Consider the following 23235-nt stretch of genomic DNA (forward strand, 5'->3'; position numbering starts at 1 on the left):
TGAAGTCTGTTCTCTTTTTTTTTTCTTTTTTTTTTTTTTTTTTTTTTTTTTTTGTCTTTTTGAGACAAGGTTTTCCTGTAGCCGCAGCTAGCCTGGATTCGCTAATGGAGACCAGGCGGGCCTTGAACTCACAGAAATCTGCCTGCCTCTGCCTCCTAAGTGGAGTGCTGGGATTAAAGGCGTGCACCACCACACCTGGCTGTCTTTTTTCTTTTTTTAAGTTGCTTCACATTTATTTTGTATGTGTATGGATGTGGGTAAGTTTGGGTGCCAGTGCCACAGTGTGTGAGGGAGTCAGAACAACTGGAGATTCTCACTACCATGTGGGTTCTGGCAGTCAAACTCAAGTGGTCAGGCTTGGCAGCATGAAACTTTACCTGCTGAGCCCTTTAACCAGCCCCTACTCAAACTTTTTGATTGTCATTTTCTTTACAGCTAAAACTGATGCTCTACTTACCTTGTGAGGATTGAATATGCTTAGTGGATACAAGTATTCGTGTTGGCTGAGTGATAATAGAAAAGGTGGTTATGTCTAGCCACATTGATACCTCACCTATATAAACTAGAATTTCTGAATCAAGTCTCTGCCCCACTTTTTGTTTCCCCTGGTTGACCTGGAACTTGCTATGTAGACCAGGCTGGCCTCAGTCTCAAAAAGGTTTGCCTGCTTCGCACTTAAGTGCTGGGACTAAAGGCACGTGTCACCACTCCCAGCTCCCTTCTTTTTATTAAGGACAGGATCGATCTTTGTAAGCTCAGACTGACGTTGAACTACAACCCTCTTGTTTTAGCTTCCTGACTGCTGGTATTACAAGTGTATCCCTGTGCTGCTCCCCCCACCTCACTAGGGTGTCTGTGCATACATTTATAATGACCTTGTCATTCTGTTCTTGCTATGAGTCTAGACATTTTTTAGTTTTGTTCAGTTCTCCAAACCATAAGCTGCTGCTGCCTTAGTCACCTCCTTTCACCTCCTGCCTCCTCTTCCTCCTCCTACTCCTCCCTCTTTCCTCCTCTTTTCTTTTGTTTTGTGGTTTTTTGAGACAGTCCCCCTCTAGCTCCAGCTGGTCTGGAACTTGCTATGTAAGGCTGGCCTTAATGTGTGCCTCCTTAATGCTGGGACTAAATGTATGTGCCACGAGCCCAGCTTTTTTTTTTTTTTTTTTAAATTTTAAAAAATTTTTTATTTGTGTTTTATTTATGTGTTTGCCTATCTGTGTGTGTGTCCCACATGTGTGCAGGTGCCTGCAGAAGCCAGAAGAGGGTATTGGAGCCCCTGGAACTTGGAATTACAGATGGTTGTGAGCTGCTTGATATAGGTGCTGGAACTGAACTCAGATCCTCTGCGAGAGCAGCAAGTGCTCTTAACTACTCAGCTATGTCTTCAGTCCCTTTGCAGTTCTAAGGATCAAACTTAGGGTCTTGGCACATGCTAGCCAGACAAGAACTTTGTCACTGAGCTGTACCTTACACTCATCATGAATTTAAAAATAGCCACTCTCTTCTATATCTTTCTGTTGTTACTTGGATACTGATTAAGCTGTAGTACATTTGATCTTTGTCAAAATGCCAAGAAGTGATGTAGTCACCTAGTAGTGAGTGCCTGAGATATGTATATGTCTGGTATAAAGACCATGGGACACATAGAATTCTCCTAACGATGTTAGGAGAAAAGAACAGTTTAGGTTTCGAAATGCTCTGAGCTCTCCCCCTTTTGGGGGAAGATGTTACTATGTAGCCCTGGCTGGTCTGGAACTCACTATGTAGTTCTTGCAGTGTTCCTCCTGCCTCTGCCTCCTGAGTGCTGGGATTACAGGTGTAGACTATCATGTGAGACACTTTCCTTGACTAGGTGAAATGTTAGTTGGCTTATGTTCACTGGTTTCTCTCATTTCATCCCAGCAGTAGGAAATCAGCAATACATACTGAATAATCCATGTGAAGTTAATTTAATTCTTAATGCTTAAAAATATATATAGTGTTCACTTCTGAAGTAGTTTCCAAGGTTTGCAGCAATATAGTCATGCATGTTTAGTTATCTTTAAAGGCAGGAATTGAACTGTTTTGTTGGTCACACCTCTTAAAGCTTCCAACCTTCTCAAGACTGATTTCATTTCTTTTTGTAGAAGTCCTTTGCTACTCTTTGAGACAGGGTCTCACCATGTAGACCAGATTCTCCTGTCTCTAACTCCCAAGTACTGGGATTGTGAATGTGTACCACCACAGCCAGTTTATGTGGTGTTAGGGATTACATCCAGAGCTTTGTGTGTGCTAAACAAGCACTATACCCCTGAGCTGTTTCCCTAGCCCTGCTACTCTGTCTTCTTGCTCTGTATATCTCCTACTTGCATTTAACTTTTAAAAATTTTTTAAAAGATTTTATTTATAATATTGTATATGTGTGTGAGTGGGGGTATGTGAATGTGGATGTGAATGCAAGTGCCTGTGGAAGTCAGAGGTGTCAGATCTCCAGGAACTGGAGTTACAGGTACTTATGCACCATCTGACATGGTTGCTGGGAATTAAACTGGTGTCCTGGAAAATCAGTACGTGTTCTTAACCACTGAGCTCTCTCTCTAGTCCTGACTTTTGTGTGATAGAGAGCTTATCTCTAGGCACATAGGCCATTCTTTTTGGGAAATGCAAGTCTAGTACAATACTGATTCATGTTCAGAACCACAATTGCTAGTATTTTTTGAACCATATGACTTGTAATAACAAGGTCTCATGTAGCCTAAGCTGACCTGGAACTTTATATGTAGCTAAGGATGACCCGAAATCCTGATCCTCTTGCCTTTACCTCTCAAGTTCTGGAAATAACAGGCATGTGCCCCCAAGCCTGGTTTTATTTGGTGCTGAGGATGGAACCCAGGGCTTCATGCATGCTAGGCAAGCACTCTACCAACTGAACCATATCTCCAGCCCCTATGTACATGCCTTTCTTACATTTTTCTCCCCATTTACTCTTTTTACAAGCCTATGTAGTGGCAGCTATTGCTGTTTTGTTTTTGTTTTTTGTTTTTTGTTTTTTTTCTTTTTTGTCTTTTTGAGGCAGGGTCTCCCTGTAGCCCCAGCTGACCTGGAGCTCACTATGTAGACCAGGCTGGCCTAGAACGCACAGAGATTCACCTGCTTCTCTGTCTTCCAAGTGCTGGGATTAAAGGTGTACACCACCACACTTGACTCTTTTGTCATTTTTATTAAGTAGCTCATACATGGTGAGATGCTGAGCCAGGATATTTACCTCAGAAACTAGGGCCAGATCCTGCCATTACAGTAATCTCCCTTATATAAGGCCAAGTTTGCATGTATTTGTACATATGCTGTCATTTAAGCCTGTTGTTTGGTTCATTTTTTTGAGACAGGGTCTCACTATGTAGCCCTGGCTGGCCTGGACTCTTTTGTACAATAGACTGGCCTCAACTCACAGAGATCTGCCCTCCTCTGCCTCTTGAGTGCTAGGACTAAAGACATGTTCAGTCTTCATTCAAGCCTCTTGATCATCCTGTAGGTGGTGTAAGTCTAGATTTTTGACATTTTCAGATGAGAAAATGGAAGGTTAGGAAGTTTTAGAATTTTAGGTTCAAAATGATGGTACATCGTAGATCTCCTTAGTAAAGATCTGGGAGAAACAGCTTGTGTGACATGTTTGTAGAACCAGACCTACTTCTAACTCTTAATCCTCTTTGTCATTATATTGTTTTATAAATACAACGGTCATATCCAAAAGTGAATTCTTGATTTTAAAAAAATACTTTATTTTTATTTTAGTGTATGCGTGTATTGCCTGCATGTGTGTAAATGCACCCATGTTGTGCAGTGCCCATGGAGATCAGAAGAGGGCATCAGTCCCTTGGAACCAGAGTTTCAAACAGTTGTTAGTTTCCTTGTGGGTGCTAAGATTCAAATCCAGGTCTTCTGCAAGAGCAGCCAGTGCTCTTAACTGCTGGGTCATCTCTCCAGCCTCTATTTATTATTTTTATTTCTGTTGTGTGAGTGTTTTGCCTGCTTGTATGTAAGTGCAGTGATGTTGTGCAATGCCCTTGGAGGTCAGAAGAGGATATCAGATCCCCTGGAACTGGAGTTAGTGATGGTTGTGAGCTGCCATGTGGGTGCTGAGAACCAAACCTGGCTCCTCTGCAAGGCCTTAACCTCTGAGCCATAGCTCCAGACCCTCAGATTGCTTTTTCAAGATGATGTTGAGGTGCCTTTTTTTTTGTCCTAAATTTCAGAGGGTAATTTTGCTACTTGTAGCTATAGTATTCCCTTTGTAGAATTGGGGTGACATCATGGTTAGCTTTGCTGCAAGCACAGTGAGCAACAGTTAGTTGTACTCTGCAGAAAAGCACCCAATGTTGTTGAAGAGACACAGCACTTTAACTCATTTTCAGCCACTTGGTTTTGTGGAGGGTATATTTGTGGTTAGGGTAAGAACATCCATTCAGTGAATTTTAGGGTCATTCTGTTGATAATCAACTATTTGATACTAGTTCTAAGAAAGTTTTTATATATTCCTCTTCTCTTGAACATTCTGCTTTCTCAGTGTTCTCTCTCAGACCCCAAAGAAATAGGTATGGTACCCATGAGCGTCTTTACAAAATCTGTAGTGATGTCTTTAAAAAATTTTGTATTGTATTTATTCATTTATTTATTTTGGTCTTTTAGGGGGCAGGGTCTCCCTGTAGCCACAGCTGGCCTGGATTTGCTGTGGAGATCAGGCTGGCCTAGAGTTCACAGAGATCCACCTGCTTCTGTCTCCTGAGTGCTGGGAGTAAAGGTGTGTGCCAACACACCCAGCATTTTTTAATTGTTTATTTAATAACCACATAATTAGAAGAAGCATTTCAAGCAGGATTGACATATTCAAATATTTTTATTCTTTTATTATTACACTGTGTTCTTGTTGGAATTACTGTGATAGTATTTTTCTTTTTTCTTTTTTAAAAATATTTTTATTTTATGTGAGTGCACCCATGTCATGCAGTGCCATGGAGGTCAGAAGAGGGCTTCGGATTCTCCTGGAACTGGAGTTAAGGATGGTTCGTAGCCACCATGTGGATGCTGGGAGTCAAACCTGGGTCCTCTGCAAGAGCAGTCAATGCTCTTAACCACTGAGCCATCTCTCCAGCCTCCTTTTTTGGTCTTTTTGAGACAGGGTCTCCCTGTACCCTCAGCTGACCTTGATCTCTCAGAGGTCTGCCTGCCTCTGCCTGAGTGCTGGGACTAAAGCTTGTGATAGTATTTTTTCATATATGGAAAGTGTTTTATGTGTTGTCTGCAAAAGTTGATCTACTGTTTCAGAGGATATTTCCAGGCTGACCTGATGCAACTTTAATGAAACAAATGTAATCCTGGCTGGGGTTGGTGGTACAGGCATTTAGTGTGCCTTAAAGGCCAGCCTGATCTACATAGTGAATTCCAAGCTCACCAGGACTATATAATGAGACCCCCTCCCTGTCTTAAAACACGGAGAACAAACATCTTTTCCAGCCATGTCAATCCTTTAGCAAAGCCTTTTTCGTAATATATTAAAGTAGTTACGCTACAGTTCAACATGTGTTTTTTCTTTCTTCTAGTCAAGCCTGTTATTTGGGAGAAAAAGTGTTATATTGATGAAAAAAATTAAAGCTTAAGCCAAGTATGGCTGCACACATCTTTAATCCCTGCACTCAAGAGGCCCTCAATCTGTGAGATCAAGGCCAGCCTCACCTACATAGTGAGTTCCAGGCCAGCTGTGGCAATAGGGACACCCTGTCTCAAAAAACTAAACCAAACAACAACAAAAAATTTGGGCCTAATTCAGTCGTGTGTCTCACTATTTTGTGGTATTATAGAATGTTCCTTTAAAGTCCTTCATGAGGTGTAATGAAATGATCAAGTTTTGCAAACAGATTCAGTAACTTTTTTTGGAAGAAGTGTTTATGTATCCTATACACACATATAAGGAGATACTGAAAAATCCAGTAGGGGAGGAGAACATTCATGAAGAAGCAGCAAAGCTGTGCATTTACCCTCAGAACCTAATAGGGAATCATTAATGTTATACTGAATGAATAAGGGCGTTCTGTGTTGTATACGACAATTTCTGTTCATTGTAATACCATAATTTTCATGTGTGTCTCCCTCTACTGGCCAGCCATCTCTTTGAGTGTTGGGACTGTGTTTATCTTTCTGGGAACACATCACTAATTCCAGAAAGATTTCACTACCCTCAAAAGAAACCCATGCCATTAGCAGTCACTTCTCATTCGCCCTTTCCAAAACTAACTGACCCTGAGCAACTAACCCACCATATAGATTTGCCCATTTCAGCCATTCATATGAATGAAGTCATATTCTATGTTGTGTCCATATCTGGATTCTTTTTTTTTTTTTTTTTTTTTTTTTTTTCTTTTTGAAGCAGGGTCTCCCTGTAGCCCCAGCTGTCCTGGAACTCACTATGTAGACCAGGCTGGCCTTGAACTCAGAGATCCGCCTGCCTCACAGTCCCAAGTACTGGGACTACAGGCATGTGCCACCATACCGGGCTCATATCTGGATTCTTTTACTTAGCTTTCAGGGTTGACCCATGTTACAGCACTACTTTTCTTGCGGCCAGGTAATAAAAGCCCGTGTTTACAGGTCAATTTTTCCACACTTGCTTTTAAGCATGCTTGTCCATTATGTTAGTCATTCTGGTGAGTATGAGGTGGTTTTGTGGTTTTGATTTGTGTTCCTCTAATGATGAATGATGCTGAGCTTTTTTGTGTGTGTTTATTGTGTATTTGTATATCTTTGGCGAGACATCTTTAAAGCTCACTATTGATGGTCTCCTAATTAAGCATGCTATTGTTTAGATTAACTTCCTTGATCTGTGGTAAAGAGATCTTTTGCTTTATTAAAGTATTTAATGTAGGCTATTCTTGAGGTTATTCTTACAAATCAGAGACACATTCCTCCTCAATGAAAAATGTTTTATCTCTTTATTTAAATGTCTATAAAGAAAGTTTGTCCACACTTTGACAAACCATAATAGACACTTAGAGATATTTAGTAGATCTTACTTGGTTATGTTTTTATTGTGAATTTATATATCTGAGCTTAAAGAGTTAGCAAAAGTAAAATTCATAGATTGGAAACCCAGTGGTTTATTAGAACTTTGTTATATTTTGTTCATTCTAATATCAACTGATCTTTTGTTACTTATTTTATGTGTGTGAGTATATTGCCTCCATGTATGTAAGTGCACCCATATCACGCAATACCCATGGAAGTCAGGAGAGGGTGTCAAGTTCCCCTAGAACTGGAGTTATGAACATTTGTTAACCACCGTGTGGGTGCTGAGACTCAAACCTGGGTCCTCTACAAAAGCAGCCAGTGCTCTTAACCGCTGAACCATCTCTCCAGTCCCCTCAGCTGATACCTAGTTGGGAGAAAGAAAAGAATTGTAAAGGAAGGAAAGTTGAAGCTTGAACTAACAACGGAGATTGAAAGTAGCACTTTGTACATATGGGGAACACTATTAGAGAGGCATGGAAAGTACATGATTTCATCCTCGTGTCCTTTCCTTCACAGCGTGGGACCATGCGACGGCGCTATGAAGATGATGGCATCTCAGATGATGAAATTGAAGGGAAAAGAACTTTTGACTTGGAAGAGAAACTCCACACCAACAAATATAATGCCAATTTTGTTACTTTTATGGAGGGAAAAGGTCAGTATCATATTGGTTCATGCCTGAAGCCCCTTCATCTAGGAAGTCAGACTCTTGAGAGCTGTGGGTTTAGCATCTGTGCAGCTTTAAAGTACTACCTGTTTGTAGCCAAACATGGTGGCATACACCTTTAATCCCAGCAGAGGCAGAGACAAGCAGAGCTCTATGAGTTCAAGGACAGCCCAGTATACATAGGGCTAAGTAAAACCCCATTTATGCTTGTACTCTGCTGGCTGAAACTGAGATTACTTTGATCCTTAGCTAACTTACAAGCTGTCAAGTATGTATTCTAATCGGTCAGAATTAATGTTTTGGCTGTCAAGAGATAGTGTGTTGATAATTTCTACTTAGGATTTATGAAGTGACTCATTAGCAGTACTCTGTCACTGAAATTCTTAATTCCCTGTGGAGATTCAAACTTAGCAAATCCCTCAAGCCCTGCTTTTCAATGTGCTATCCTTTTTTCCTAAGAGATGCTTCTTGGTAGCAGACATGTATGTATTGTCTGACCACAACTATATACACAGAATGAGAAACATCATGTATACCTTATCACTTAAGTCTTTTATGATCCTTTTATCTTTTATCAATGATACCTCTCTAATAATTATTTTCCTATGGTGACAGATTTTAATGTAGAGTATATCCAGCGGGGTGGCTTGAGAGATCCTCTGATTTTCAAGAATTCTGATGGACTTGGAATAAAGTAAGTGTTCCGGGCCTGGCTGGATGTGGTTGCAAAATGGCTTCTAATTCAGGGCTTCAGACAGTGGCAGTGCTGAGAACCCGGAGCAGTGGGTAATTCACTCACTAATAGTAGCCTCCCCATTACTTTAAGAAGCATATGTCTCTTTTGCTACACAAGTAATTCATGCACACATAAATGAAAAAGAAAGATGAGCTTAAAAGAATTTTGAATCTCTGGAAAGCGACCACCTTTAGACAGTTGTTAAAATTTGGTTATTTTTTCCCTACATAAATATACAGTCATTTATGTATTAAAAGTATTTAAACCTAAACTTGAGATTTTGTATTTCTGGGGAAGTTTTCTGTACTTTAAGAAGAAACTTTTACTAGAGAAGTTATTTCCCACTTAACTGGTGTTTGTTTCATAGAATGCCAGATCCGGACTTCACCGTGAATGATGTCAAAATGTGTGTGGGTAAGTAATAAACTTTTGGCCTATGTATCTTTGGGAATAGGGGTTGGTTTTTTTTGTTTTTTTTTGGGTTTTTTTGGGAAGCAAGGTCTCACTATGTAGCCTCAGCTGGCCAGGAACTTGCCATGTAGACCATCCTAGGCTGGGCCCCATCTCACAGTGATCTGCCTGCCTCTGCCTCCAGAGTGCTGGGATTAAAGCCATGCATCACCACAACCTGTAGTGTCTGCATCTTTAAGGCTTAGGAACATTGAAGTACATCATTCGGAACTATTTTATTAGCATCTCAGAATTTTCTCAAAGGAAGCTACAAAAAATAGCCTCATGGTTCATCAGGCATATAGCCTAGATTTAGTTGGTAAGTCTGTGATATACTATGATAAGGCAGTAAAGTTGTATAAAGTCTTTTAGAAATGTTTCCAAACAAGGCATGGAACAAAGAATTCTTCTGACTTTTCCTAATGCTACCATTCTGTGGTATGCCCTAGAGCCATTCTTTTTGGAATTACCACCTATTGGCCACCTGTTAGACTGCTGAGTAAACTGAACCTGAGAGGTGGAAGTCAGAGGTCTCTGATCCTATTAGTTCTGCTCTTACTGCCACTCTGGTGTCACATTTCTAGCATTTGCCTGTCAACCATGTATTCCTAATACATAGCACAAAACTGGGAGTCTAATAAGTGCTCATAAATCTGTTCAAGGATTGAAGTGCTTTCTCACTCATGTCAAGCAGAGCTCCTCTGTCAGGAGGCCTCACAAATCTGTGTGCACACTTCATAGTACATCTTTTCACTTTCTTTTGTTGTTTGTAGACAACCTTGCGTACACCAGGTTAACCTCAAACTATATAGCCAAGGATGACCATGAACTTCTCATCCTCCTGCCTCCATATCTGAGTGCTACAATTATAGGTATTTGCCACCACACCCAGTATATGTGGGGCTGGGGATGGATCCCAGGGCTTTGTGTGTGCTAGGAAAGCATTCTTGGTACCAACTGAGCTATATCCTCATCCCCTCATTTCTTTCTTAGTCTCTAGATCCATGAAATAGTAGACAACCATAGCTTTCCTCTTTTGGTTAGATAATTTTTATGGCTCTGGTTCACAGATTACCTGCATGAGAATGATCTGTGATAACTTGTTGAAATATAGACTCCTAGAGAAGCTTCTGGAAAGATGGCAGGAACTTTTTTCTCCCTCGGCATAATAATGGCACTGGCAGTATTTGCCTGAAGGAACTGTTTTGAATTCTGAAGACTTTCAACTTCCAAAGAAAGATTTGGATGGTAAAGTGCAGTTAATTTCAGGTTTTAGCAAAGTGATAGCCACTCCTCATAACCCCCAGTTTTCACCAGGCCGACTTCACCAGAAGGAGCTGTGCATGGTTTTCCTAAAAGTGTAATACACAGCTTCACAGAGCCAGGATGAACAGAAAAGGTCCTGTTCTTCAAGTATTGGGGACTTGTGCTATGATCATAGATTGCTATTTCCAATCACAGCTACAGACCAAGATGCCTATAGTTAGTTTTTAAAAAACATTTATATCATCCCTCAACTATTGCAAGTTCTTTGTCTTTTGCCAAGTGAGTGGCACCTATGGAATTTTTTATTTTTTGTTGCTTTTTGTTTTTGTGGGTTAGACAGGATCTCCCTGTAGCCCCAGTTGTCCTGGAATTGGCTATGTAGACCAGGCTAGCCTCTGCTTGCCTCTGGTTCCCATGGGATGAAAGGCTTCTACCACCAAGCCTGGCTTGTTGTTTGTTTGTTTTTTGAGACTGGAGCCCCAGTTGGCTTCAATCTCACAGAGATTGGCCTGCCTCTACCCCGAGTGTTGGCATTAAAGGTGTGTGCCACCATGCCTGGCTTTTATTTTTTAAATTTTTATTTTATGTGTGTTTTGCTGTATGTGTAAGAGTGCCATATGTGTACAATGACCTGCCAGAAGAGGGTGTGAGACCCCCTAGAACTGGAGTTATGGACAGTTGTTAGCCACCATGGAAGAACAACAAGTGTTCTGTACTGCTAAGCTATTTTGACAGCCCCCTGGCTTTTATTTTTTGACACAGGTTCTCACTATGTAATCTTGGCCAGCCTGGAACTTGCTTTGTAGACTAGGCTGCCTGGAACTCACTGAGATACTCATAGTTTTGCCTCCTGTGTCCTGGGGATTAAAGGTGTGTTGCCACCGTGCCCAGGACACCCATGGTATTTAAAATGATGGTGGTACCCTTCCTTTAACCAGGCATTAAAGTCCAGGGTATTCAAAAAGAACTGCGTATGTGGACAAAATTAGAAAGTGACCACCTGTGTTTAGGGAAAAATGCAGGCTCAGAAAAATACATAAGAAGACTTAGGTTTATACTTTGTAAAAAAGCCTACAATCATAGAAATCTAGGTTCAGTGAGAGACCCTGTCTCAAAAACAAGGTAGAGGGCCAGCAAGATGACTTGGTGGGTAAACGGTGTTTGTCACCAAGCAACCTCATGGTGGAAGGAAAGAACTGACTCCTGCAAGTTGGTTGTCTTCTGACCTCCACCCCCTTACCTCCCCCCCCACAACACACAAAATAAGTAATGTGGAAAACAATAATGGAAGGTACCCAATACAACCTCCTGGCGTCTTTTACCTGAACATATACATGCTTGCTCACACATGTACCATACAACTAAACGCCCAAAAAGCTGCATTATTAGATTCAAATACCCAGCTTTCAACAAAATACCATACAAAAATATCATAAGACGCACAAAGAAACCAGAAATAATAACCCAAAGGAAAAAAGACTACAGAAACTGTTACTAAAAAAGACCTGAGCTGGGCGTGGTGTCGCACGCCTTAATCCCAGCACTTGGGAGGCAGAGGCAGGTGGATCTCTTGAGTTCAAGGCCAGCCTGGTCTACATAGTGAGTTTCAGGACAGCTGGGGCTCCAGGGAGACCCTGTCTCAAAAATACCAAAAAAGAAAAAAAAGACCTGAAAGAAAATCAAAGAGAAAAGAGACTTTAAAACAACTGTCTTAAATATGCACAGACAGGGTGTGTGGTCCCAGCATTAGAGAGACCGAAGCAGGGTGACCATGAGTTCCGGGCAGTTCTGGGCTACATAGCTCTCAGGTATTCTGTTATGGCAGTACAAAACAGACAGAGCCTGAGGAGACCTGCAGGACACCATCAAGCAGACCAGTATATACATTGTGGGAATACAAGGAGAGAAGGGGACAGAGAAACTGTTTGCAGGAATAACGGCTGGAAATTTACCAGATTTGATGAAAGGCATGAATAATATAGCTGAAAAGCTCAGTGAACTCAAAGACCCTCACTAAGACACATCAAAAATTAACCCTTTCAAAAACTAGACAAGGGAAAGCATCAAGGGTAAAGTGACTCATCACATAAAAGGGGACCCTCAACAAAGTATGAGCTGAAATTTTAGAGGTTAGGTGGCAGTAGGCCCATTTATTTGAAGTGGTAAAATAGACTGACCAGATGGCTCAGCAGTTAGAACATGTGACGACCAGAGCATCTGAAGACCAGAGTTGGGTCCTGCTTCTGACTTCTGTGGGCTATGCATGCGCCCACCCTGCAGTGTATTGTGTGTCCCATGTTCCCCCCACCCCCAGGGCAAACAGACACAAAGAGAATCTTTAAAAATATATAAATAAAGGGGTTGGAGAGAGATGGCTCAGCAGTTAAGAACACTGGTTGTTTTTGCAGAAGACCTGGGTTTGAATCCGAGCACCCACATGGCAGCTAACAACTGTCCATAACTCCAGTCTCAGGGGATCTGACAGTCTCTTCTGACCTGCGCGGGCATCGCACGACACGGCTACACTTACCTGTATGCAGGCAATACATGCATACACATAAAATAAAATTTAAAAATAAATAAAATAAAAAGGCATTAAGGGTCACAGCTGTTACACAACTTTGTCAGGTAGTTTGTAGTCGAGGTCTAATTGGCACCAAAAAATACTGTTTTCCCCCTCTGCTAACTTAAGCTCTTTTTATTTATTTATTTATTTTTATGTGTATGCATTAAATACATGTAGGTAAGTGCACCCGCGTCGTGCAGTGCCCGAGGAAAACAGAAGAAGCTGTCAGATCCCCTGGAACTGTAGTTAACAGACAGTTGTTAACTGCCATGTGGGTGCTGGGATTTGAACCCAGGTCTTCTGCAAGAACAGCGTTCTTAACTGCTGAGCCATCTCTTCATCCCCTAACTTAAGCTAACTCTTATGACATTCTGTATTTTGTTTTTGTAGTTGATGCAGAATCTGATACAGAGCCTTTTGGGAGAGGGGTTTATTGGTTTTTTGGGTTTGTTTTTTTTTTTTTTTTTTTTTTTTTTGAGACAGGGTCTCCCTGTAGCCCCTCCTGGCTTGGAACTCCCTTACAGAGATTCGCCTGCCTCTGCCTCCTGAGTACTGGCACTAAAGGCATGTACCACTGTGGTAGGGTGATACAGAGATTTGTGTCCATATGGTAACTTTTATCAGATTATAAATATTTATGAAGTGAATATAAGGAAGGTTTTATGTTAAAAATAATTATTGATAGGTTTGGAAAAACAAATGCTGTTAAACTGAAGAATAGACAAAATTAACAGTTGTCCGTAGCTCCTCATCCAGGGAATCCAATGCCCTTTTCTGGCCTCCACCCACATTGTCCACATGGGTGCACTTCCACACATGTAATCAAAATACTCACACACATGAAATAATAAAAACTATTTTTAATTGAGAGACATACCAGTTTTTAAACCTATATCAAAATAGTATACTCAGTATGTCTTCTGTCCTGCAAGTTACCTGAGTCCTATTTTATCACGTATGAAGTAAATATTGACACTTAACATGTAGAACTGTAAGATTAAGGGAGGTATTGAATAAAAGATTCAGCACCTGACAGTGTGTAGCAAGCATGGCATGAGGAGTCATGGTTGGTTTGTTTTGAGACAGGGTCTCCCTGTAGCCCCAGCTGACCTGAAACTCTGTGTCGACCAGGCTGGCCTACATCTCAGAGATCTGTCTACCTCTGCCTGGGTAGTGCTAGGATTAAAGGGGAGTGCCACCATGCCAGTATGGTAATTATTTTAACTATGCCTACTGTCCTTCTCAACCTCTCTCACTTGATCACGATCATCCACCTCAAGTGAAAACTTTGTTCTTGTCTATTAAAAATCTTAAATAAGAAGAGAGTTTTTACACAAGACAAAGTAAACTATATATATACTTTTTTGTTGCTGTTTTTGAGACAGGGTCTCCCTGTAAGCCCCAGCTGGCCTGGAGCTCACTATGACCAGGCTGGCCTTGAACTCACAGAGATCTACCTCTGCTTCCCGAGTGCTGGGATTAAAGGTGTGTGCCACCACACTTGGCATGTTTAATATTCTTAATATACTTAAGAGTGTTATGGCTCAGTTGCACTCTTAATCAGTACTCTTTTTTTGGGGGGGGGGGTCTTTTTGAGACAGGGTTTCCCTGTAGCTCCAGCTGCCTAGAACTCACAGAGATCCACCTGCCTCTGCCTCCCAAGTGCTAGGATTAAAGGCATGCGCCACCATGCCTGGCTTAATCAGTACTCTTACTGCTTCTTTCATGCCAGGGAGTCGTCGGATGGTAGATGTCATGGATGTGAACACACAAAAAGGCATTGAAATGACCATGGCTCAATGGACACGCTACTATGAGACTCCAGAGGAGGAACGAGAGAAGCTCTATAATGTCATCAGCCTAGAATTCAGCCACACCCGGCTGGAGAACATGGTGCAGAGGCCTTCCACGGTGAGCCTATTCATTGTCTCTAGATTGTCACTGTCCAGCAGCGTTGATTTTTTTTTTTTTTTTAAGATTATTTTATTTTATGTGTATGAACGTTTTACCTGCATGTAAGTGGCACACATGTCACGTAATGCCTGCAAAGCAGAAGACAGCATCAGATCCCCTGGAACTGAAATTAGAACAGTTGTTAGCTGCCATATGGGTGCTGGGAACTGAACCCAAGTCCTCTGTAGAGTAGCCAGTGCTTTTAAACACATAGCCATCTTTCCAGCCCCCAAGATTAATTTTATGCTGGGAGAATTTACAACTCTACAGATGCCAAGATTAAATTGAATGTGAAAAAGTATTTGGTAATACTTTCATTTTTAAAAGTACTTAATTTTTTTTTAAAACTATTTTTAACTTTTTCCAACCCCCACCCCACCCAGTCTAAGTAAGCATTTTAGGGGATGAGTTGCTTGAGTAGGATTTACTGCTGGGTAACTAGCAGTGGTAAATTAGTAAGCTGGTTTCATTTGCTTTTCATACTTTGTTCTCCTCAATGCACATTCTACCTATCTCTTGGCAAAGTAGTGGCTGTCTATTCAATACTGGGAAATTTTCTTTTAGCCACTGGAATTGGTTTTACTTTTGAAATGTACCTATGTTTTTATTCCCATACCACCCCCCACCACCCAATTCCTGACTGAATTCAAGCCAGGTATGGTATTTGAGCTACCTGGGAGACTAAGGCAGGAAGGACGTGACACTCAAGGCCACAAGTTCAAGACCAGTGGGTGGTGGGAGTGAGGGGATTGTAGCTCAGGGAGAGCACTTAAGTAGCATGGACAAGGCCTTTGCAACAATAAAACAGAAACACCTGGGCATAACAGTGCATGCTTGTAATCCTAGCATTGAGGAGTTGGAGGCAGGAGGATTAGAAGTTCAAGCTGTGTTTAGCTGTGTGAACCGTGTCACCAAACAAATTTGAGTCAGGCATTCTACCTATTATAGCAGAGTTTGGTGTGTTTAGTCAAGATGTCAGTGTTTTATCCTGTTTTCATTGAAATCTTGACTTTCCCAAAACTGATACATGATAATTATTTGTAATATCTTTATATATGTACATAACGCCTAATCTGCATTATTATTGCTAATATATTACTGGTATGTATAGACAAAGGGGAGGATAACTGTGAGTCTGAAGAGTCCATGTATTTTCTTGTCTCCCTATGGCCCCAGCTGTCCTGGAACTCACTATGTAGACCAGGCTGGCCTTGAACTCACAGAGATCCACCTGCCTCTGCGTCCCAAGTGCTGGGATTAAAGGTGTGTGCCACCACACTGGAAGTCTGAGAGCACTTCTAAAAACACCCAAGTGCTTTGTGGTCTTGCTGTGTAAGCAGGAGTGTGGTTTTGCCATTGGCACTTTTGTCATAGTATATCCCTTCCTTTAATCCTGCACTTCTCTAGTTTTTTTTGTTTTTTGTAATTATCAAAAAATGTATTTTAGCCAGGTGTGGTGCACACTTTTAATCCCAGCACTTGGGAGGCAGCAGCAGGTGTATCACTGTGAGTTCTAGTCCAGCCTAGTCTACATAGCAAGCTCCAGCCTACAAGGAGACCCTGTCTCAAAAAAACAAAAATATGTATCTGAGTGTTTTGCCTGCACGTATGTAAGTGCATCCATGTTTTGCAGAACCTACTGAGGCCAGAAGAGGGCATCAGATCCCCTGGAACTGGAGTTACAGACAGTTGTGTGGGTGCTGAGAATTGAACCTGAGTGCTCTGAGCCACTGAGCCATCTTGCCAGTCCATGTAGTATGTTTCAATAATTGCATTTTTTAAAAAAGTTTTGCCAGGTGTGGTGGCACATGCTTTTAGTCCCAGCACTCAGGAGGCAGAGGCAGGTGGATCTCTTGAGTTTGAGGCCAGCTGGGGCTACAGGGAGACCCTGTCTCAAAAAGACCAAAAAAAAAAAAAAGTTTTATTGAGGTCAAGTTAACATTAAAATAAAGTACATGCATATTTACATTTATATTTCAATGTTTTGGACAAATTTATTTATTCGTGTAAGTATCACAATCATTCTATAGATTACTTTTTGATTTTCAAAGTTTATTTTTAATTATGTCTATGTGGGCCTGGTATATGCACATGAATAAGGTGCCTGTGGAAGCCAGAGGCATCAGATTCCCCACAGGAGCTGAAGTTCCAGGCAGTTGTGAGCCACCTGACGTGGGTGCTGGGAACCAAACTCAGTTCCTTTGATAGAACAGTACTTGCTTTTTAACCACTGAGCCATTTGGCTCTAATATAGAGCATTTGTTAACTGGTATTCCTAAGCCCAGACCTATGTTAGCTTTTGCTCTTTGTATTCATTACTACCTTCCGGTACCTACCTTAACAATGCTAAGCACTTTGCTACGTGCTGGTAGGCTGATTATTGTCCTTAGCAATTGTAGGAAAGAAAAAATAAGGAAATAGTCTTTTTTATAAACTAATATGAATCGAGCTAGTAAAGTAAATAAAGGGGCTAAGGGTGCAGCTCTGCTCTGGCATTTTTAGGATGTATGAGGCCCCGGGTTCAATCTCCAGCCCTGAAAGAAAAAAAAAGTCTATGAATGCAGAATATAGTGGAAGCACCCCCTAATCTAAACTGCAAGAGAGTAAGGGCAAGCTCTTTGGAAGGAGCAAAGAGAGGAAAACTAAAATAGTAGGCAAGAATATAGCTATAAAAGTATTTATGGGGGCTGGAGAGATGGCTCAGCGGTTAAGAACACTTTTTGTTCTTGCAGAAGTCCTGGGTTCGAATCCCAGCATCCACATGGCAGCTAACAACCATCTGTAACTCCCGGCCCATGGGATCTTGCCGCCTCTTCCTGACCTCCCCAGGCATTGCACAACACGGGTGCTCTTTCCTTCATGCAGGCAATACATGCATACACATAAAATAAAAATAATAAATAAAAAAAATTTTCTTTTTGGTCTTTTTGAGACAGGGTTTCCCTGTAGCCCCAGCTGTCCTGGAACTCACTATGTGGACCAGGCTGGCCTTGAACTCACAGAGATCCGCTCATCTCTGCCTCCTGAGTACTGGGATTAAAGGCTTGTGCCACCACACCAGGCAATAAAAAATTTTTTAAAAAGTACTTATGAAGCTGGAGAGATAGCTCAGCTGTTAAGAACACTGGTTGTTCTTGTAGAAGACCTGGGTTTGAATCCCAGCACCTACATGGAAGCTAACAACTGTCCAAACTCCAGTCCCAGGGGATCCAACAGCCTCTTCTGTCCTCCACCGGCACTGCACGACATGGGTGCACTTACCTACACACAGGCATTATACACATACACATAAAATTAAAAAAATAAATATTAAAAAAAAGAAAAGGTAGGTTCTGTTTAGAAGAGATGAGAAGGCATCTTTTAGTGCTTAGTTAAAAACTATTGGCTCATATTGGCTCAGCGGGTAGGAGTACTGGCTGCCCTTGCAGAGGACCTGGCTTTGATTTCCAACACCCACATGGCCTTTAATCCCAGCACTTGGGAGGCAGAGACAGGTGGATCTCACTGAGTTCAAGGCCAGCCTGCAGCCTGGACTACTTAGTGAGTTCCTGGTCAGCTGGGGCTACAGGAAGACCGTGTCTGAAAAAGACCAAGGCGGGGTGGGAGGGGGAGAGGAGAGCGTTTTCTACAGCTAAAGTAAATACTTGGAGTATCAACACTGACTTTGTGGTGGTGTAGCTCTCATGCTTAAGTATCTGTGGCATTTCTGCAGTTTAGTATTTGGCCGCACATTTGAAGATACAGTCTAGTTCATGCTGCTTATCTCATCTTTAGTAAATACTATTTAAAGTGATTCCTAAAATCAGATCACAGCATTTCAGCATGCATTTATGTCTAACCCTCACACTTTCGAAGTAATTTTATAGACGAGTTTTAGAGCCTCTCATGATCTCAAAACTTTGACAGTTAGAACCTTCTGATTCCTAACCCAGTAGCATATACAGCAAGTTGCCCTTGTGGAGCTATAAATTCATACTGAATTTCTTTTCTTTTGATATTTATTTTTACTTTAAATTTACTTTATTTTGTGCATATATTTGTGTTTGTGTTTTTATGTGCATATGTATACATGATGGTTGTGCCACAGCACAAATGTGGAGGTCAGAGGACAACTTGATTGTATCCTGGGCTTGGACCCCGGTAGTCATGCTCTGTGGCAAGTGCCTTTGTTTGCTGAGCCATCTTGCTAGGCTGAATATTTTGATATTTTGGCTGTTATAACAGGCATCTTCCAGAAAGTGCCTTTTATGAATCAAAACAATACTACACCAGTACTGACAGGAGAGTTCTCCATTGGAAGCTTCAGTTTTGACCATTGTCATACAGGCGTGGTCTTGTTTTTCGTCTCTTTCCAGAATGTTTGCGTTCTCACAGTAAGGCCACAGGTTTTGTTTATGATTAAGTTGTCATTTGGTGTGTGTTAAAGGAATTATTTTTTCCTGCCTTTAAAATTCTCTTTAACCCCATTCCTTCCCTTGGAGCCTAAGAGTCTCTTCCTCCTTTTTAAAGGTGGATTTCATTGACTGGGTAGATAACATGTGGCCAAGACATTTGAAAGAAAGTCAGACTGAGTCAACAAATGCCATCTTGGAGATGCAGTATCCTAAAGTACAAAAGTAAGTGACCTACTCTGTATTTCTCAGGTGCTACAGGGGTTGAAGGGGATAACAAAAATAGTCAGCCTATTCAGGCTTTGCTGTGTTCTTTCTTGTTTTGGTTTTTTGTTGTTGTTGGGTTTTTTTGTTTTTTTTTGTTTTTTACCCTTTTTCTTTTTGGTCTTTTTGAGTCAGGGTCTTCCTATAGCTCCAGCTAGCCTGGAAATCACTATGTGGGTCAGGCTGGTTTCAGTCTCACAGAATTCTGCCTGCCTCTGCCTCCCACATGGTGGGATTAAAGGCATGTACCACCACACCCTGCTTGCTGTATTCTAAATCATCAAAAAAGATCAATTATATAAATAGTAGACTATAGTACCAAAAGGAAGACTATATGAGAATGCCTAGCACATGAGTAAAGGAAGTAGTGTCCTCCTGGAAACAGCACTCCAAGTTGCATTCCTTCACCAACTAGGAGTTTATTCCATGCAGAGTAGAGGAAGTCCATGAGGTCTTGAAGAGAGGCATTTTGGTGGACAGTTACTGTTTATCAGTGCACTAATGCTGCTGCTTTTCTTCGGGTCAGGTACTGTCTAATGAGTGTTCGAGGCTGCTATACTGACTTCCATGTGGACTTTGGTGGTACCTCTGTTTGGTACCACATCCACCAAGGTGGAAAGGTATGGTCATAGTTGTGGAGATAAGAATCTGAATCTTGTTACATGACTTGTTTTAGTTCATGCATGCATACTAGGCTCTGGAAATCAATCTCTTGGGAAATGCCCTTTCATATCAGAAGAGAATTGAAAATTAAGTTAACCTTGGTGGCTAATTGGTTGGAGTTTTAATATTTATATAGTCTAGTGTCATTATACTGGTATTTGCCCAGTACTTAGGAAAACTCAGTAGTACTATTTCTAGATTCCAAAGTGAAATTTTCCAAATGAGGCCAAAAAGATGATTCTAGGAGCACAGCCCAGTTTCTCTACTTGGAGGAAACAGTGTAGAGGAAAATAACATAAATTTTGGATATATTGACAATTCAGCAAATTAGGATTCAACCAACTTTCCCTGTCTAGAGGCATTTGATCTGAAATATGACCGAAAGAAACCTTTAATTCTTTCTGAGGCTATATTTTGAAAAACTACCTTCAATCACAAGAAAATTATATTCCAGTAATAATAATATAAAATAGGATTATAGTCCAGCTTCTCAAGTTTTTCTAAATGCTGTGTGACAATTGAGATCTAGAATTAGTAGCAGAGATTTATAGTGCTAGCCTTTTTCCCTCTACCAGAAGTGACTGCTTTGTGAGCAAATGCAGAACTAGAGTGAAAAAAAAATAAAAATGCAAGGCCTTGTATAGAGGGTCTTTGTCCATAAGTCATTTCGTTTACATCTGTGTAAGTTTTTTCCTTTTTGTCTTAGTTACTATCTTGGAACAAAGCAGCCCCAGGCCAATCTCTTAAAGATTTTGCACCTAAATGGCTGGGCTGCCTAAGCCTCTAGCCAGGGCTTTTAAGGAACTGCCCACATAATGAGCCCAAGGCCCTTTTTCTCTCCTGAGTCATTGATGGGTTCTAGGTTTTACAACCGTTGCCCCAGGGAAGTCCTGATGCTATCTGTTCAAGTGAGTGGCAAGCAGGACCTGTTTCCTTGGGTCCTCAGTTACCTGGATAGATAAGTTTCCTTGCTTGCCTGTCTTCTACCTTATGGACTTTTCTTGTACCTGCTTATTAATTAAGGGAGACGACTGGATCATGTCAATGGCTGTTAACAGACTGAAGTTTTTTAACTCACAGGTCTTCTGGCTCATCCCCCCTACAGCCCACAACCTGGAGCTGTACGAGAATTGGCTGCTGTCAGGGAAACAGGGAGACATCTTTCTGGGTGACCGGGTGTCAGATTGCCAACGCATTGAGCTCAAGCAGGGCTATACCTTCGTCATTCCCTCAGGTAAGCAAGGTGGGGAAAGTAGGTTGGGTTGCTTTCTAGCCATTTAGGTACTTTTTTTGAGACAGGATCTCGCTGTGTAGCCCTGGCTGATTTACTATGTTGACCAGACTGGCCCTAATTCACAGAGTTCTGCTTGTCTCAGAGTCTTAAATTCTGGGATTAAAGGTGTGTGCCACCATACACCTGGCCTTTTTTTTCCTTTCCTTTTTCTTTCTTTCTTTCTTTCTTTCTCTTCCTTCCTTCCTTCCTTCCTTCCTTCCTTCCTTCCTTCCTTCCTTCCTTCCTTCCTTTCTTATTTTTATTTTATGTGTATGTGTATATTGCCTGCATAGGGGTAAGTGCACCCGTGTCATGCAGTGCCCGAGGAGAACAGAACAGACTGTTGGATCCCCTGGAACTGGAGTTACAGACAGTTGTTAGCTGCCATGTGGGTGCTGGGATTTGAACCTGGGTCTTCTGCAAGAACAGTTAGTGTTCTTAACCACTGAGCCATCTCTCCAGCCCCCTACTTTCTTTTCTTAAAGGAAACTGAACATGTACAAGCTTTTGAGTTTAGTCTCTCCATTACTCCCCCAACACACACACATTGAGCAGTAAATGGTGCCTTTTCCTGTTTTCATGAAGTAGATACTTAGAATATGTAATTTTTTAGAAAAGAGAATATTTGCAAACTGTCTTGTACAGAGTTAGCTCATAGTTGACACTCCAGTAAATGGTAGCATTTTGTTTTTGAAGATGGTTTGAGAGCCAGACTGCAGCAGCTCTGCCCCCATTCTCTTTCTTCCAGGCTGGATTCATGCAGTATATACTCCAACAGACACATTAGTATTCGGAGGCAATTTTTTGCATAGCTTCAACATCCCCATGCAATTAAAGATATACAGCATTGAAGATCGGACACGGGTAAGTAATTTTATGTAACAGTTACATGTGAAAATGTTTACTTTCATATAAGACCAGGTGTTAGGCAGGCATGGTAACACCTATAATCTTTGTAGCACTCTCAGAAGCCAAGACAGGAGCATTGTTGAGTTTGAAGCCAGTCTGAGTTGCCTTAGCAAGAACATGTCTTTAAGAGATTCCTTGGGGCTGGTAAGGTGGCTCAACAGATAAAGGCACTAGGTGCCAAGCCTGACAACCTGAATTCAGTTCTGGAACCCACATGGTGTTAGGAGAGAACTGGCTCCTGCAAAGTGTCTTCTGATTTCCACATGAATTCAGAAGGCATGCCTGCCACCAACCCCCAACTAAGTAAGTTAATGCTTGAAGATGGGGAAGGGGATGAAAGGGTGTCATGGATAATTTGTCAAAATTTCAGTTCTGTTTTTTTTCTTTTTGTTTGGCCTTTTTGAGACAGGGTGTCCCTGTAGCCCCAGCTGTCCTGGAACTTACTATGTAGACCAGGCTGGCCTTGGACTCACAGAGATCCGCCTGCCTCTGCCTCCCGAGTGCTGGGACTAAAGGTGTGTACCACCATGCCTGGCAAAATTTCAGTTTTTCTTTCAGTTAAAAAATAATATCCAGTCAGGCATGGTGTCATACGCCCTTAGTTCCAACACTCAGGAGGCAGAGGCAGGCGGATCTTTGTGAGGTCAAGGCCAGCCTGGTCTACATAGTAAGTTCTAGGACAGCTGGGGCTACAGGGAGACTCTGTCTCAAAAAGACCAAAAAAAAAAAAAAAAGTACTGTTTGGGGGCTGGAGAGATGGCTCAGAAGTTAAGAACACTGGCTGTTCTTGCAGAAGACCCAGGTTCGAATCCCAGCACCCACATGGCAGCTAACAACTGTCCGTAACTTAAGTTCCAGGGGTTCTAACAGCCTCTTCTGTCCTCCACGGGTATTGCATGACACAGGTGCACTTACCTATATGCAGGCAATACATGCATACACATAAAATGAAAATGTAAATAAAATTTTTTTTAAAGTACTATTTGGCCTTAAAATGTAGCCTCTTTGGGGCTGGAGAGATAGCTTGGCAGTTAAGAACACTGGTTGTTCTTGCAGAAG

The 23235-nt window shown here is 41.5% G+C and overlaps 1 protein-coding gene across 1 annotated transcript in view; it reads left to right on the top strand.

The window, feature by feature from the left end:
- Positions 1-23235, top strand: part of Kdm2a (lysine demethylase 2A) — an 86133-nt gene that overhangs the window by 27492 nt on the left and 35406 nt on the right. The window contains exons 4-11 of the mRNA XM_008822873.2: positions 7555-7693; positions 8321-8399; positions 8809-8855; positions 14456-14634; positions 19186-19292; positions 19858-19951; positions 21075-21228; positions 22016-22131. Coding sequence (XP_008821095.1) covers positions 7555-7693; positions 8321-8399; positions 8809-8855; positions 14456-14634; positions 19186-19292; positions 19858-19951; positions 21075-21228; positions 22016-22131 — 915 coding nt within the window. The remainder of the gene's footprint in view (positions 1-7554; positions 7694-8320; positions 8400-8808; positions 8856-14455; positions 14635-19185; positions 19293-19857; positions 19952-21074; positions 21229-22015; positions 22132-23235) is intronic.

The sequence above is a fragment of the Nannospalax galili genome, unplaced genomic scaffold, assembly GCF_000622305.1.
Source record: "Nannospalax galili isolate Female #2095 unplaced genomic scaffold, S.galili_v1.0 scaffold89, whole genome shotgun sequence".
Classification (NCBI taxonomy): domain Eukaryota; kingdom Metazoa; phylum Chordata; class Mammalia; order Rodentia; family Spalacidae; genus Nannospalax; species Nannospalax galili.